We start from the raw sequence: 16,258 nt of genomic DNA on the forward strand, positions 1-16,258 counted from the left end.
ACAAGTGTAAAAATAGCTTGGGGTTCATAAAGTTCTTGTTTTATGTCTGTTTTGTTTTGTCATTGTAAATGAGGCAAGTTCCCTGGGAATTTAACTGAGGTACTGCAGAAACATTAGTTGCATTCCCTGTTTTCAATATTGGTACAATGTGTCATGTTTTTCCTAATGTGGTACAAGGAAACGAGGTACAAAATAGAGAATCTCTTGCATTTGAAAGATTAGCCTATATAAATGGAATATTTAAAAACCTATAAAAATGTCCATTAGAAATTGGTTTGACAATTTGTCAAAAAGGGGGCAAATATTTTATAATCTAAAATACTTAATACCTAACCATCAGAGTTGCATTTGATGAAGATTGTGTCATGATTACATGAAGGATCCGCTGAAATGGTTGTATGTTTGGAGACTACTAGATGTATAGGCTCAGTTTTCTTTTCTTTTTAAAATTTTATTTTTTTGGCCTAGCATCTTGTTTGGGAAATACAAGAGGGTTCGTGAGTCTGTGGCTTGAAATCCAAAAAAGCCTGATATTTTCCTTATTTCTCATAATACACAGGCATATGACCTAAGGTGAGTTAATTGAATGTGAATAGGGAATAGTGTTTTAGGAAGGAGTAAGAGATTAGAATTAGTGCCAGTGGCCTTCCTATGCTCCACTGTGTTGCCATCCCAATGTCCAGGAGTGTTGGCCCTGTAACTAGGTTGTACCTTTGGCCATGGATCCAGCCATCTGCTTTCCCTAGGTTTCCAAGCTTATCTGGTAATCATCCAGGAAATTTCTTTTTACCACTTAAGGACCTCAAAAACAGTTTCAGTTTTTGCCTGGTAACAATCACTCTTTAGAGTTGTAGGAAAACTATTATCAGCCTAAGGATGCTACAAGGCTGATCTATGAGAACTGCAGTTTTTGTTTGTTTGTTTTAAGTAGGGGCTCGAACTCACAACCACAAGATCAAGACCTGAGCTGAGATCAAGTTCCGATGCTTAACTGACTGAGCCACCCAGGTACCCCTGAGCACTGTAGTTTTCTAAGAGACAATAAGCAGTTAGTGACTAAGCTCCAAGAGGGCAGAGACCACATCTGAATTGATTACCATTGTATACCCAGCTCCTAGCTCAGTGCTCCAGCAAATATGTTCAGTAAATATTTTGATTTTGACTTGAATGAATAAAATAGTAATACTTATTTATAGGCCTCCCCAATATCTCTTTTAGATTTTTGGATGTGACTGCTTTTAGTGTGGGTTTTCCTTAGGAAGAAAGAGAATTTCAAAAATGACACTAAGGTTTTAAATTCAGGTAAATGGGAGGCTGTTTCTTCATTAGTAGAAATGAGAAGTCCGGAGGAAAGAGTGGAGGTTTCTGCTATGGCTTTTACATTCTCTTAACTACAGGTTAAATAAGTTGTTACTCATCAGATAGCTTCGTATTTTGAAAAGCACAATAGTCCCTCCTACTAGACTTTGGTAAAGCAAAAACAACTTACCTAACAACCTCAGACTGTCACTTGAACCTGTATGAAGAATGTTCTTTAGTTTTTTTAATGGTTTTGCATATGTGACTTATTTAAACTTTCAAAACGATTAGCAAACTTGTTATTGCCCTGCTTTTGTCGTTCGTGACTCTGGGAGAAGCAAGGAAGTCATTTCTCAGTGTTCTGAATATATAAAAGACTGAAATGCTATTTTTCATAAAGACTGAAGAAACTGTCATTGTAAGATCAAGTTATGGAGAAGATTGGCCAAACTCCAGCTATCTCTTCTTGCAATTAGAAGATCTTAAACTCCTGCAAGTGGTGAATGTGACAAAAACCTAATCTGAAACCTTGCGACAGATAAAGATGGAATGACAAATTTGACTGTTTAGCTATGGGATTCTGAAGGTAGGCAAGACTCAAGAAATAACTTTAAAGTGCTTAAAGAAAAGACTGTCTTTTCAAGGTATCAATGCATATTGATTCAAATGTCCTGAATGCTTATTCTACTGATGTGCATTTGGTTGCAGTATTGAATTGCAGTGTGAAAGAGACCTTTGCCAATAATTCTCGGGGGCAGTTACACAATTTTTTTCTTATGTCATTTTATGGATTTCTTTTGACACAGCTTTTGGCATCACAGGAGGCACAACATAGGCTTTGGATTTATAATGACCTGCACATGCCCAGGAGGAGTGAGGTCTATTTCTTTGTTCTGCTTCTAGAAGGAGATATCATTTGGTCATTTAGATAACTTGCACTTTAGTGTTACTGGCCTTGATACTGATGTTTGCCAATTTTTTTTTTTTTTAAGATTTTTATTTGACAGAGAATACAAGCAGGGGGAAGTGGCAGAGGCAGAAAGAGGGGGAGAAGCAGGCTCCCCGCTGAGCAGGGAGCCCAACATGGGGCTTAATCCCAGACCCTGAGATCATGACTCAAGCCGAAGGCAAGTGCTTAACCGACTGAGCCACTCAGGTGCCCTGATGTTTGCCAGTTCTTATATGTACAGTAGGATGTTAGGGTTATCATTTCATTTCATATTTCATATTCCTGTTTCTAAAATTATATATACCTTTTTATACTTATCATTTGGAATAGTCAAGTATAAAATACCTGAAAAAACAAACTTCTTGGAGAGAATAAATAGAACTCTGAGTTTTAATGTCTGTAGGGATTTATTTGACTTTCAGAATGTTTCTAAAAATAGTTAACCTAGAGGTGCCTTTATTGGATGTCTTAGTTCCTGCTCTGGGTTTGTTGTTTGGGTACTCTTTTGCTAACATTTCTGTGCTGCCTCTTCCTGTTTGTAAAGTTCCTACCAAAAATGGGACGCTAGTTTCTTAGCCCTTGCCATTATTCAGCTCTTTTTCACAGTCCAAGACCAACTTAGCTTCTGTGGCTCCTTTTACAGTGGTCATGTGTTTTGGATGTGAAATGTTACTGTTCCTTTCTGTTCTACAAGGCTAAGAAAATATGTATCCTTATCATAGAAGATAAAAGGAGAAAGAAATCCCTAACAATTAAAGGACTACTGAATTCCTACTCTGAATGAGGTACTGTGAGAGATTCAAAGAATATCTAAAATGATGCCTGTTTTCAATATACTTATGATGTAATTGAAAACCTGACACTAGGGGAGTGACAAACACCCCATGAGTAGTACAGACAGTTAAATGTGCAGACATTCAGAGGAAGGAAACCACTTTTAAACTGTGTTGGTTTGGAACTTTTTTATAGAGTTGAATTTGAATATGACACTTTATTATGGTCTCATAAACAGGAGAGAGCAATAAATAATCCTTTAGTGACTGTGATATATCCCAAGTATTTATGGAAGGGCTCTCCATGTAATAGGCAGTCAGTAAATGCTCACACAGTGAATGAATATGTAAATTCCTACTTGGATCTCTCATTGGCTCGTCAGAATCAATGTCTTTTTTTTTTTTTTTTTGGTCTTAAATGTAGCCTCTGCTCTCATAACTGTACTTCCTCTTGTCTAGCACATGTGTCACTAAAGACATTACCATTTATCCTGAAACACAGGGTCTTCCCCCTTTGCTCCTTTCTTCCTTCATTCTCTCCTTTATAGTCCAGTTATTTCCTACAGAAAATTTCCTATAATAGCTTTTCATCAATCTCTCATTTCCAGAAAGTAATACCACTTTTTTCTGCCCTGTATTATTGCTTCCCTAAACCTTTAACTAGCTTTTGTCCCCTCTGTCCACTCTCCAATCACTGTCAGATTAATCTTCCTAAAATCTAACTTTGATTATGTATCTTCCCTGCTACAAGCTTTTTTGCCTTTTTTTTTTTTTTTAAAGATTTTATTTATTTTTTAGAGAGCGAGCAAGAGAGAAACAGCATGAGAGGGGAGAGGGTCAGAGGGAGAAGCAGGCTCCCCGCTGAGCCGGGAGCCCGATGTGGGACTCAATCCCAGGATCCCGGGATCATGACCTGAAGCGAAGGCAGACGCTTAACCATCTGAGCCACCCAGGCGCCCTTTTTTGCCTTTTGAATAAAGTCTGTATTCCTTAGTGAGCCATTTCTTTATTACTATCTGACTTCATTCTCACTTTCCAGTTGTATCTCCACTCCCACTTCTTTACACACAGCCTTTGCTCCATTCAAGCTGGATGACTTGGTATCTCATGAATATGCCTTTGTTCACACTGTTCCTACAACCTGAGGGGCGGGCCTCCTCTAAATTCTGACTACTTCTGCAGGCCTGGCTCAAGGGTCAGCCTTGCCATGAAGCTTTTGCTAATCCCACTTAACAACTTGTAAGTGAAATTTTCTCTAAATTCTCAATTTTTTTTTTTATATTTCATATTTAGCCAACTTGGCTTGTTTTACAACTATTTGTGTTCCGGTCATATTCTGTTTTGCTATAAATCCTTGAACATGAGAACTACAATCATAATATATAAACAGTATATTAGTATAAACAATATTCATTTTGATACTCCCCATGTCTAGCACATTTCCTATGTGCTTACTCAAAGGGCTAAAGCACTAACTTAGGCCCCAGAGGACTAGTGTGCTTGTTTTATACCACTTTTGAATGATCAGTGGCAATTTTAGTATCTAGTTTGAGTTTGCACTCTTCTCCAAAGATAGTATGGGTATCAGTAATGAGAAATATCTCTCTAAATAATTCTGCTTCTGACATTTTCTTACCTTGTAGTTATAGGCAAATGAATCTTCCTATAGTCCAGTTTCCCTGTCTAAAAAAAAAAAAAAAAAAAAATGGAGGTAATGTGAATTCTGTCAAATTGTTGTGGGAATTGTCAACCAAGAAAAGGAGGCGAAAACGAATAAGAAACAAAGGCTTTTTATTTGGGGTCTCCGAATTGCAATTCAGAGAGCACAGATTGTGTTAGCAACTGGAAAAGTGTCCCACTCATGTGGGGAAGACGAGAGGTTATTCTGAGAAAGAATTGGGGTAATATTTTGATAGAGAAAAATAAAACCCTGTTAGCTGAGCTGCTTTTGATTACTCTGACTTTAATTGGTGCTATCAAACGAAACTAATCTTAGTATGTTTTAGTTAACTATTCTGTCTTCATAAAGCTCATACCAACAGTTTTATGGTCCTAATGCCAGTTGTTCTGTTTAGCAACTCCTTGTAAAAAAGTTGCCACTTTTGGCCCAGTTCAAGAATTCACTAGTTAGAAAGGAAAATGAAGCTTCAAAATGGAGTCTCTCATGTTCAGAATTCCACAGAATTAAATGAGATCATACTTCAGTGTACTTACTTAGAACAGTACCTGGCACATAGTCCATACTCACTGTTAGCTGCTGCTATTTTATCATAGGTTAAACTTTTGACCCTGAAATATCTATTGGTTTGAAGTATGAATCTTATAACTGTATGGAGCCTAAAACTTTGAACGTTTTCCTCTTAATGATATTCACTGTCTTACCCATAGTATTAGGGAATTTTTAATTTGCCAGCTAATAGGACAACCACAGTTTTTTTTCTAATTTCACCAAACCCAGTATATGAATATCAAGATTTATAAAAAACCTGGTTGGCATGGTGGTAGATGGTTATTCATTTTATAAAATAATTGCCTACATGGAATATTTTACTGACTCCTTTAAACAGAAATCTCCACTTAAGGGCGCCTGGATGGCTCAGTTGGTTGGTCCTGCTCTGCGGGAAGCCTGCTTCTCCCTCTCCCACTCCCCTTGCTTGTGTTCCTGCTCTCGCTGTCTCTGTCTCTGTCAAATAAATAACTAAAATCTAAAAAAAAAAAAAAAAAAAAAAAAAATTAAAAGAAATCTCCACTTAAGAGTTTATAGTTAAGCTTATACAAATTTAACTTACAATTTCACGAACATTATTTTTTTAAGACTTTATTTATTTGAAAGAGAGTCAGATAGCGAGAGCACAAGTGGGGAGGAGAGGGAGAAGCAGGCTCCCCGCCGAGCAGGGAGCCCAACGCGGGGCTCGATCCCAGGACCCTGGGATCTTGACCTGAGCTGAAGGCAGACGCTTAACGACAGAACCAGCCAGGTGCCCCTGAACATTATTGATTAGGAGACAAATTGCCTTTCTAGTTACATTTGATCATTAACCTTGTGACTTCGAATAAGACCTTTCTCTGGATTTCATTTTTCAAATCTGTAAAATGAGGATACTCAACTGAGGTTTAAGATCTTGCTCAATTCTTTAAGTGTGTGGTTCTGCCATAAAACGCTAGAACCTAACACCATAGGCAGGGTGATGGGACAAAGTGAAGAAGGTTCAGGTTGATGGGGAATAATAGCCCACAGCTGCAACAACAAAAATAAGGGCTTCTTGAGAGGAGGGACCAAATACTATTTTTATTTTATTTTTTAAAGATTTTATTTACTTATTTGACAGAGACACAGCGAGAGAGGGAACACAAGCAGGGGGAGTAGGAGAGGGAGAATCAGGCTTCCCGCAGAGCAAGGAGCGCGATGCGGGGCTCGATCCCAGGACCCTGGGATCATGACCTGAACTGAAGGCAGACGCTTAACGACTGAGCCACCCAGGTGCCCCCAAATACTATTTTTAATTCCCTACAGTGTTTACCTCAATGCCTTGAATAAAGTTGGTTCTTAACACTGAATTAATCACCAATATCTATAAAGGTCAAGATCATATACTCTAGAACCAGATAATGCTTGGGTCTGCACTTCTAGTTCTGTCACCAGCTGGGAGACATTGGTCAAGTTACCTAACCTCTCTAGGCCTAAATTGATATGGAAATTGGGGGTAATGATAGTATGATGATAGTTGTGAAGGTTAAATGAGTTAATATTAAGGCCCTAAGAGCAATGCTTAACACCTAGTAAACTCTATTCTTACTCTACATATTTGAATGATCTGTAACCTTAAAAGCAGCTGAATGTGCATGATGGAAGTAGGAATATATTTTCTTATAGATGTATCATGGAAGACAGATTTTTACATGGTAAAATTTGTCTAATTTGGTTGGGGATGAAGTTACTCGTTGTTTTGTTTTTAAAGATTTTATTTATTTGACAGTGAGAAATGGAACACAAGCAGGGGGAGAGGGAGAAGCAGGCTTCCCGCCGAGCCCAGGGCCCGATGTGAGGCTCGATCCCAGGACACTGGGATCTTGACCTGAGCTGAAGGCAGACGCTTAACGACTGAGCCGCCTAGGTGCCCCTCAAGTTATTCTTTTTTTAAGAATGCGGCATAAAGCATGTTGTCTGATTGCTTGAGTTCATACCATTTTATATAGCCAGGATTGGTTAGACAAAAGATCCAAAGATAGGTAAGACACTTTTTTTTTTAAAGATTTTATTTATTTATTTGAGAGAGAGAATGAGATAGAGCATGAGAGAGGGGAGGGCCAGAGGGAGAAGCAGACTCCCCGCTGAGCAGGGAGCCCGATGCGGGACTCGATCCCAGGACTCCAGGATCATGACCTGAGCCGAAGGCAGTCGCTTAACCAACTGAGCCACCTAGGCGCCTGAGGTAAGACACTTTTTAATAGTTTCTTTCCAACCCTCAAGAAGGGGTGATTCTATGATACATTGTTCCAAGAATAAAAATTCTATGTGCAATTCTAATCTGTTAGGTCAAAACATGAAATCTTGTTAGGTATCCTGGAGACTCCATTCCTGAGGACCTGCACATTGTGTTAAATTTTTATTTTAAAATCAAAGTCCACTAAATAAAGTCTTGGTATGTGGAATTTTTTTTTTTTCCCAGTGAAAAGAGTTGCCATCTAAAAGAAATCCGCTCCAGACATTTAAGTAGAGTTAACAAGATACCCAAGATTCTTGGGAAAAGAATCACCACGGTGGTCCCTCTTTATTCAAATACAGGACAATTGGGCACTTACTGCTCTTGCAGATATGTGACCTAAGCACTTTGTGGCTTGATAAGGGACCTTCTTCCCCCAAACTACCCCCTCTATGTATAGCCAGCTGTCTGGGAAAGTATCAAGGGCATTGGATCTCACCTCTTTCCTATTTTGAAGTTTAGCATAATTAGAACCTTTCTCACTGATGGAAGTCAGCTGGTAGGAAAGGATATCTCAAAGACTCAGAAGAGGAATGTTCCTTTAGGGAACTCTGGAGTGGTGGCCTGCATGCCACATCAGGAAGCAGATTTTGTCCTGGCATAGTGTGTGGCTGATGCTGGACTCTGACCCCTCTCTAACCCCCAACGACCTTGGAACAACAGATAACCTTTGGTACTGGGAACAATGGCTGTAGATATGATGTGGCTTTAAAAATTGTCCCTTTGGGAAGCCAAGAGCAATATACCAGGTACTGAGACCTCTGCAGCCCTCTAAACTCACAGCACTGAATAAAAATATTTTGGATTGTGTGGGACCAGTTTGCAACACTGCCAAAACCGGATCTTCGCGCTAGACTTTCCTGTACACTACAGGATTCCTCATTCATTTTCAGGCATTTGGAAGTCGAACGGTCTCTTTGGACTGCAAACCCTCCGGTTACTTGAGAACAATTGTGAGGTAGCAGCTGAGGGCCATGGAAAGAGGACTTCCTGCTCATTTGAGGTGGGAAGTGTTCAGTGATTTTAATTTGAATAAGGAATAAGATTTGATCTTCTGACTTAACATTGCTTATGTTGATTTTAGTTATAGCAGCTTTGCCAAAGTAGTGGGACCATGTTCATTTAAAGGAGACTTAAAGAGGACTCTGGTGACATTTCTGCAAATGCCTGGAAAATTTTATTTGGTTAGATCAACACTAGTCGCTATGCAGTTGGCAAGATTATTTTTTTTAAAGATTTTCTTTATTCATGAGAGAGAGGCAGGGAGGGAGGCAGAGGGAGAAGCAGGCTCCTTGAGGAGTAGGGAGCCTGATGCAGAACTCGATCCCAGGACTCTGGGGATCATGAGCTGAAGGCAGATGTTTAACCGACTGAGCCCCTCAGGCGCCCTAGCAAGATTATTTTAAGATACTGACAATGAAGAACCAAAAAGCTAATTTCTCAAGTTCTTGCGCAGGTTGCAGAAAGGAAGTTGTAACCAGAACTAAAGAGAGGCCAAATCTCCAATGCCTACTCAGGCCAGCGGGGCCGGGCGGGGCAGGAGCCTCCCACGGGCGCGCTCAGGGCGGCCGGCCCGAAGGAGTCACGCCCACGTGGGCGGGGCTGCAGGGGTGGGACTTCCTGTCGGGGAGATTTCTCGCTCTCAGGAAGAACCCGGGCACAGATTCCGCCGGTAACCTAGTGAGTCTGACGGACCCCAAGTTGAGGTAAGTCCCGCATTCCTGCGACTTCATATGGGCTGTCGGGCCGTCTGGGTCGGAGGTGCGGGCCTCCGCGCCCGCGGCCGGAGTGGGTGGGAGCGCGGGGTCCGAGGCCGCAGCCGGGGCCCCTTTATCCCTGCCGTGTTATTCTTAGCCCCGGCCGCCGAGTGACACCGGCGACAGGCCCCACGTCGCGTAGCGGTTTCGCCCCCGCGTTCTCTCTAAACCCTTGTGGCAGCTGATGTAGAATAATTTTCTCTCTTTCATTGTTACGGATTCCAAGGAAGCTCAGACCTGGCGTATTTCCAGGGTCATGCAGTCCCAGTTTGAGCCCCTCATCTCATGTTGTCTTCAGTCGCCCTGCTGGGGACAGGGGACAGGAAGGTGGCATGGTTCCCACTGTCAGGAAGGCTGTGACCGGGACAGAAACAGTTGGAATGTTTCAGGCGTTTGTCTGTAGGAAAGTGAAGGTGAATAGAATATGCTCATTTCCATCAAGAAATATGCTCAAAGTAGTTGTGAATATAAGGCACCTACACAAATGATCAAAACGTAAGGAAGACATTCCTGAGTGCCCTAAGTGCCATGCAGGAGCTTTATGGGCTCTTCCAGGCCAAGCGTCCTCCCAGCTTTTCACTGTGTAGACCTTCCTTAGGAATGTTACTCAGGCTCGGGACTCAGTCGTTGCCTACTCAGGTGACTTACATAGTATTTATATCTGCAGGTCATATCTCTTCTGTGAGCTCGGGATCCCTAGTTCAGCCGCCTAATTGACATCTCCTTTTGGTTTCACGAAGGCTTCTCCTCCTCTACTAATTAAACTTTTGATCTCTCCACCCCCTATCCAGATCTCCAAATTGACTCTTTTCTGTTACTGCCCGTTTCAGTGAATGTCACTGTTATCCATTCAGTTGCTAAAAGTGGGAAATCTGGGCATCATTGAACTCTTCCTTTCATATCCATATCCAGATTATTGCTAAATGCCCCCCCAACTTTACCTCCTAAAGCAAGTATCTCTCCATTCTCTAAACTTCTCTATAAACACCTCTCCCTCCACTCTCCTCGGTCTAAGCCAACGTTCGGGTCTCCTGTGGACTACTGCATCCTAAATCTAAATCTCCAGTCCAGTCTACCCAGCTCCCACTCTCCACTCCTCCCTCCAACCTCCAATCTGTCCTCTTCTGTAGCGGTGGTGAATGATTCTTCATGGCTCTCAGTCAGAATCTTACCTTTAAGGCCCTGCCTGGGGTGATGCCTACTATCTCCCCAGTCTCATCCCTTGATCTCCTAGCTGTCACACTTAGGCCTTTTAGTTACTCTTCACTTAGAGCCTGCAGTTGAGTTAGTTAATGCCTATTCACTTGTCCTTCAGATCTTGGTCTAATCATGTTGTCAGGGCAACCTTATCTGATACCTAAGGCCAGGTTAAAGCTCTTCTGTTACATGGTTCTCTCATTGTACTTCTACTTAGGCTTTGTTACATTTGTGATTTTGCATGTAGTCTGATTTTATTATTAATATCTGACTCCCCACTAGCAAGTAAGTGAACTGGGCCTGTTTTCCTTACTATGATGCAGTGCACAGTGTATCATAGGTATTTAGCAGATAGCTGTCAGATGATTAAACAAATAATGAATTCTGGATGGAGAATCCCTAGAAGGGGTAGCTTTTGAAATGGGCATTGAAGAATTGGTAGGAGTTATATCTGTGCAGGTGCTGTTAGAAGGCAGAGATATGAGAGGCTTGAGCAAAGTTTCTGGCAACAAAGCAGATGCACTGTTCTGTTAATCTAGTTATGTTAAGCCTGGAAGAGAGGAATGGAGTAAGAATGGAAAAAGAAAAAAGAATTTGGAAACAATTCTTGAGATACTCTAAGCAGTGACTTCTGTAACTTGAAAAGTGGCTTCCCTTTTACATTAAAAAAAAAAAAATCTTAGGAAAAAAAAAAAAGGGCAACTACCAGCAGAAACACCTCACTGTTTCTTCCCTTTGCCCTCTCCTCCTTTCCTCTTTCCTACACTGTGAGCACCATGGTAGGGAATTCTGAGTAATCTTTAAGGTGAAACTGTGTCAGTTATTCTCAATTATAAAAGTGACAAAATTGGGGTTGCTTTATATTTTATTTTTTAAAGATTTTATTTATTTGTCAGAGAGGAGAGAGCACTAACAGGGAGAACGGCAGGCAGAGGGAGAAGCAAGCTCCCTGCTGAGCAAGGAGCCCGATACTGGATCCCAGGACTCTGGGATCATGACCTGAGCCGAGGGCAGGTGCTTAACCAGCTGAGCCACCCAGGCATCCTTTGGATTGCTTTATAAATGATGGCACATTTTTCTGACCACTTGCAAAGCTTCACTGTCCTAGGTTCCGATTTTAGAGTGTGGTCAAGCGAGTGGTGAGTTATTTTGGTATTCTCTTCAGAAGTCAGTGGAAAACTGGACAGTTCAAAAGACAAAAATATGGGTTTTTTTCTGGAAAATTTATTATTTTTTTAGTCCTGGAATATTCTTTTCCTCACATCAGAATTGAGTATATACCTTCTGTGCCTTCCTTTCAAAGCTTCTTTAATTTCAGCATTCCCAATGTTCTTTTATTTTCACTTTATTCTCTACCCAAACATACACCTATCTTTTAAAATACTTACGTGTCCTTTCTTCTCCATCCCCCAATCGAGTGTTTTTTTTTTTTTTTTTTTAAAGATTTTATTTATTTATTTGACAGAGAGACACAGCAAGAGAGGGAACACAGCAGGGGAAGTGGAAGAGGGAGAAGCAGGCCTCCCGCTGAGCAGGGAGCCCCATGCGGGGGCTTGATCCCAGGACGCTGGGATCACGACCTGAGCCAAAGTCAGACGCTTAACGAATGAGCCACCCAGGCGCCCCGAGTTGTTTTTTTAAAACGTTATGTTATGGGCACTTTGGGAAACACTTTTATAGAGTGTTTTTTTTGGTGTTTGTTATGTAAATGTTTCTACACTAGAAGTGGTTTAGGTAAGAATATTTTTTAATGGACTTACCAGTGAATCTTGAGAAACATTGAACTCTAACACCAAGAAGAGGGCAATTACATTTGTGATTTTGTACATGTGATTCATTTCCTGAATGAAAGTACTGTGCTAATCGAGATGTTTTTCTGAACTATTCTGTAATTAAGACTTAGAGATTTTTAATTGCTTTGTCCTGACTTGTGTTAAATCTATTCAGAAGATGGCTGATCCTTGGCAGGAATGCATGGATTATGCAGTAACCCTAGCAAGAGAAGCTGGAGAGGTATGAACTGAAATCTTGTCAGCCATGATGTGATGGATGTGGACAGCATGTGGTTGTCCTGTGAAATAACACATGCATTTTGATTCATTTGTATTTGTTTTCATTTTACTAAACATTTTCAATGGAGTCAATACTCTTATGTCCTTAAACCTTTTTAATGACAAATGTGAATTTAAAATAGGATGTAAGATTGTATGCTTTTGTACCTAGAATGTCATAACCACTGTAAGTTTATTTTATATACATTGTGGTAAGACATTTTTAAGAACATCATTTCAGACAGATTGAATGTTTTAAACCACTTCTATAGTTCATCTTTTAGTTTGATTTAAAATGATATATGCCTTTTCTGTTTGCTTATCAAAAAATCTTTTTAGGTGGTTCGTGAAGCTATAAAAAGTGAAATGAATGTCATGATTAAAAGTTCTCCAGCTGATTTGGTAACTGCTACTGACCAAAAAATTGAGAAAATGCTTATATCTGCCATAAAGGAAAAGTATCCATCTCACAGGTATTTTTTATTTTAGTTTCACATGATAAATTGAAACTTAGAGTCAATGTACTAGACAAATTTTGATTCTAGACACAGAAATTGACTTTAGTTAACTTAAGCTGAAAAGGAATTTATTTGGAGAGTGTTGGGCAGCTCAGGAGCCCCGAGAGCAGGGCATAGGCAGAAGTCAGGAAGTCAGAGCCATTGCTTCAGATGCCACCGGTGGTAGCTTCATGACTGCTGCCTTTGGATATCTTTGCCTCATTATCTCAAGATTACAGATCCTGAGCAGGAATGTCTTGCTGAACTCCGGTTGCTTGCCCGAGCTCAAGCTGCCAGGAAGGAACAAACAGGAGGTATTTGGATTCCTTCATAGTAAGAGGAGTGTTTGGATGTTGGGAAGCTAATATGACAAATGTCTGCCACAGTTATGATTTAGAAGTTTTATTCTCTATATTGCAAACTTTTTTATGTGTTAGAGTGTTGGTAACTTTAACGAGTTTGAGAGAAAACACTACAATCAGGGCTGTCTTACAGAGACATATAGCAGAAACATTGTCATCCTTTTAAAGTTTTAACATTGTCATTCTCTACTTTTTTTTTTAAAGATTTATTTATTTTATAGAGAGCAAGTGCACACGGTGGGGGTGGGTGGAGGGGGAGGGAGAGAGAATCTCAAGCAGACTCCCCGCTGAGCACAGAGCCTGACACAGGGCTCGAGCTCACGACCCTGAGATCATAACCTGAGCTGGAATCAAGAGTTGGAGGCTTAACCAACTGAGCCACCCAGGTGCCCCTGATTTTCTATTTCTTGGTCATGCCATTATCTGTTCCTGATATTTTAGCCATTGAGAAGAAAAAATGTTTAAAGCTGTGGCTAAATATACTTCCTCTTAGTAAAAAGGTTTACAGCTAAGTGAAAAGGGGATGAAAGAAAATCATACTGATTATAGGATAGTTCAGTATTGAATAAAAGAAAGAAAATGAATAAAAGAAATAAAAAGAAAACCAATGAACTCAGACACCATTTACAAAATTCACCTGAGATTTATTGCATAGCATGTTTTAGGAAGGCATGTAGACACAGTAATTTTGGTGGGTAATTTGCTTTTTCATTGACTTATTTAATGTTCTCTATGTTGTCTATTGCTGCATAGCTAATTATCCTAAAAACTTTGCAGCTCTAGACAACAAACATTTATTATCTTAGAGTTTTCAAGGGTCAGGAATATGAGAGTAGCTTGGCTGCATGGTTCTGGTCGGGGTCTCATAAAGTTATAGTCAAACTGCTGGTCAGAGCTGTAGCATTTTAGGGCTGAAGGATAAGTTCACTTATGGGATTGTTGGTGACTTCAGTTCCTCCTGGGTTTTCTGCTAGCAGCTCCCCTCATTTCTTCTCCATGTGGGCCTCTCCATAGAGCAGCTCTTAACATGGTGGCTGGCTTCCCCTGGGGCAAGAAAAGGAAAGGGACAGAGGGAGAAATAGAGTAAATAAGATGGAAACCACAGTACCATTTTTATGAACGAGTCTTCACAGTTGTATATTGTAACTTCTGCTTTGACTCTTGGTTAGAAGAGAGTCACTCAGTTCAAATTCACACTCAAGGCAAGGGGTGTTAGGTTCTACCTCTTAAAGAGAAGAGCGTGAGAGAATTTGTGGAGTTATTTTTAAAAACCACATTTCCTTAGTAAGTTCTCATTTGCAACAAATGTGTGTGCATACACACATGTGAGTGCCTTTATTTACCCTGGTATTGCATTTGAGAATTTTGAATTTTATTTTTCACATAACTTTGCTCTGGGGGAAATAAAGTTTTCTCACTTTATCAGTCTGAAGGAGGAAGGAACAACAATAGGAAAGTGGTATATGGACTTTTGTTATGTATTAAAGTGACTCTGAATCTAAGGAAATGTTTAGGTTTGAAAATTGTTGAAAGCAGTGTGAAGATTTGGAATTTGTCCTTGCTTTTAGTTTCATTGGTGAGGAATCTGTGGCAGCTGGGGAAAAAAGTGTCTTAACTGACAGCCCTACATGGATCATTGACCCTATTGATGGAACAACGAATTTTGTACATAGGTATGTTTTAAAATGTTAATATTGTAATTACTTGTTTGTATACTAACTGAATGGACCTAGATACTTTAGAGAATTGTATAATTTGTAGAGTGAAGTGTATTATGCAGAATTTTCATCAGATATGGAAGAGATGATGAAATATTCATGCCATGGACTTTTGCAGCGAGCGGCCCTGTTCACCATTTTTTTTTCTCACTGGTGGAGCCATATAAAAATGTAAGCAAGCAACAGTGCTGCTTTGAGATTAAGGAACTAATGGAGTCAATTTTGGGGGTCACATAGAATGTTGTCTATATAGAGTAGGTTTAGTCCGGGAGAAAAAACTATTAAAAAGAGCATGGGCTTTTAAGATCAACAGACTTGGGCTTGATTCCAGATGCTTTTATAGGCTTTGTGACCTTAGGCAAGTTATTTAATCTTTCTAAGCCTCCATTGTTGTTTTTTAATGTGTAAAATGGACATCTTAATTGTACCTGCCTCTTAGAACTGTTTGTTCATGGGATTCAGTGAGTAATACTTATATATAAGAACTTAGTGTAGTGCCTGGCACAAAGTATGTAGCTCAGTATATTAGCACTAAAAGAAAGCCTGAGGGATTGCCGGTGACAGTTAAAATGGGTAGCCTGGTTTGTTGGGATTACACATAAATGTTACATTTGAAGTTGCCGTGTAGCTCTACATATCTTTACTAGTACAGAATTGTTAAAGTCTGCAAAACGAAGATCTAGAATCTATATGTAGAGTGTTAATGTGGAAAGATGCTCATGACATAAGATAGAGAAGATTCTAATACAGAGTGTATACTATGATCCCATTTTTGTTAAAATGAAAACTATTAAATATTAACCTTTTTATTTTCAGTAGTTGAACACATTTTTCTTATTTTGTTCATCTTGACTCTTGAGTCAGAATTTACAGCCTGTGTGTTCAGACTGTCCTGCAGCCATAGCAATAGCCGTGCCTAATGGTTTACTTTTCACATGTGAAACTCCCAAGTGGTATTAAAGACAAGTGACAGTTCGTTCTGTACAATTTGATATCTGTGTTTATAGGTCCTGACTATGGGAGAAATGACCAAAGAAAAGAGACTTTTTAACCATGAACAATTAAAAAATTTTTTAATTTGTTTTTATTTTTTGAAAAAAAAATTTTACAGTTACTATATTCGTTGCATTTGACATTCCAAAGATATAAAATGTCATGCAGTGCAAAGTGT

General features: G+C 39.8%; 2 protein-coding genes and 1 pseudogene across 6 annotated transcripts in view; all 3 read left to right on the plus strand.

Annotated features, from left to right (window-relative positions):
* The first annotated feature begins 146 nt into the window (after nucleotides 1-146).
* Nucleotides 147-4,014, plus strand: SLC10A5 (solute carrier family 10 member 5). The gene is given in 11 exon segments (XM_064587499.1): nucleotides 147-185; nucleotides 560-573; nucleotides 1,591-1,820; nucleotides 1,823-1,918; nucleotides 1,921-1,971; nucleotides 1,974-2,021; nucleotides 2,024-2,055; nucleotides 2,058-2,129; nucleotides 2,131-2,170; nucleotides 2,173-2,211; nucleotides 2,214-4,014. Coding segments are annotated over 11 exon segments (738 nt in total). The 3' UTR covers nucleotides 2,291-4,014.
* On the plus strand, nucleotides 2,464-4,014 carry LOC123858941 (sodium/bile acid cotransporter 5-like; annotated as a pseudogene).
* Nucleotides 4,015-9,100: 5,086 nt separating this feature from the next.
* IMPA1 (inositol monophosphatase 1) overlaps nucleotides 9,101-16,258 on the plus strand; it is a 71,489-nt gene continuing 64,331 nt past the window's right edge. For 2 of the 5 annotated variants that reach the window (XR_006794306.3, XM_054512556.2), the window contains exons 1-4: nucleotides 9,102-9,211; nucleotides 12,407-12,472; nucleotides 12,850-12,983; nucleotides 14,938-15,042. Coding sequence is in view for 4 of the 5 variants with exons in the window: in XM_054512556.2 (XP_054368531.1) it covers nucleotides 12,410-12,472; nucleotides 12,850-12,983; nucleotides 14,938-15,042 (302 nt within the window). In the remaining variant the exon portion in view is untranslated. Of the gene's footprint in view, nucleotides 9,212-12,406; nucleotides 12,473-12,849; nucleotides 12,984-14,937; nucleotides 15,043-16,258 lie in introns of all 5 variants that reach the window. The other 3 variants (XM_064588158.1, XM_045896316.3, XM_045896317.3) reach the window with 3 other exon arrangements.

The sequence above is a fragment of the Mirounga angustirostris genome, unplaced genomic scaffold (assembly GCF_029215605.1).
Source record: "Mirounga angustirostris isolate CCGP_5_RB_7025 unplaced genomic scaffold, mMirAng1.0.hap1 SCAF_4, whole genome shotgun sequence".
NCBI classification, from domain to species: domain Eukaryota; kingdom Metazoa; phylum Chordata; class Mammalia; order Carnivora; family Phocidae; genus Mirounga; species Mirounga angustirostris.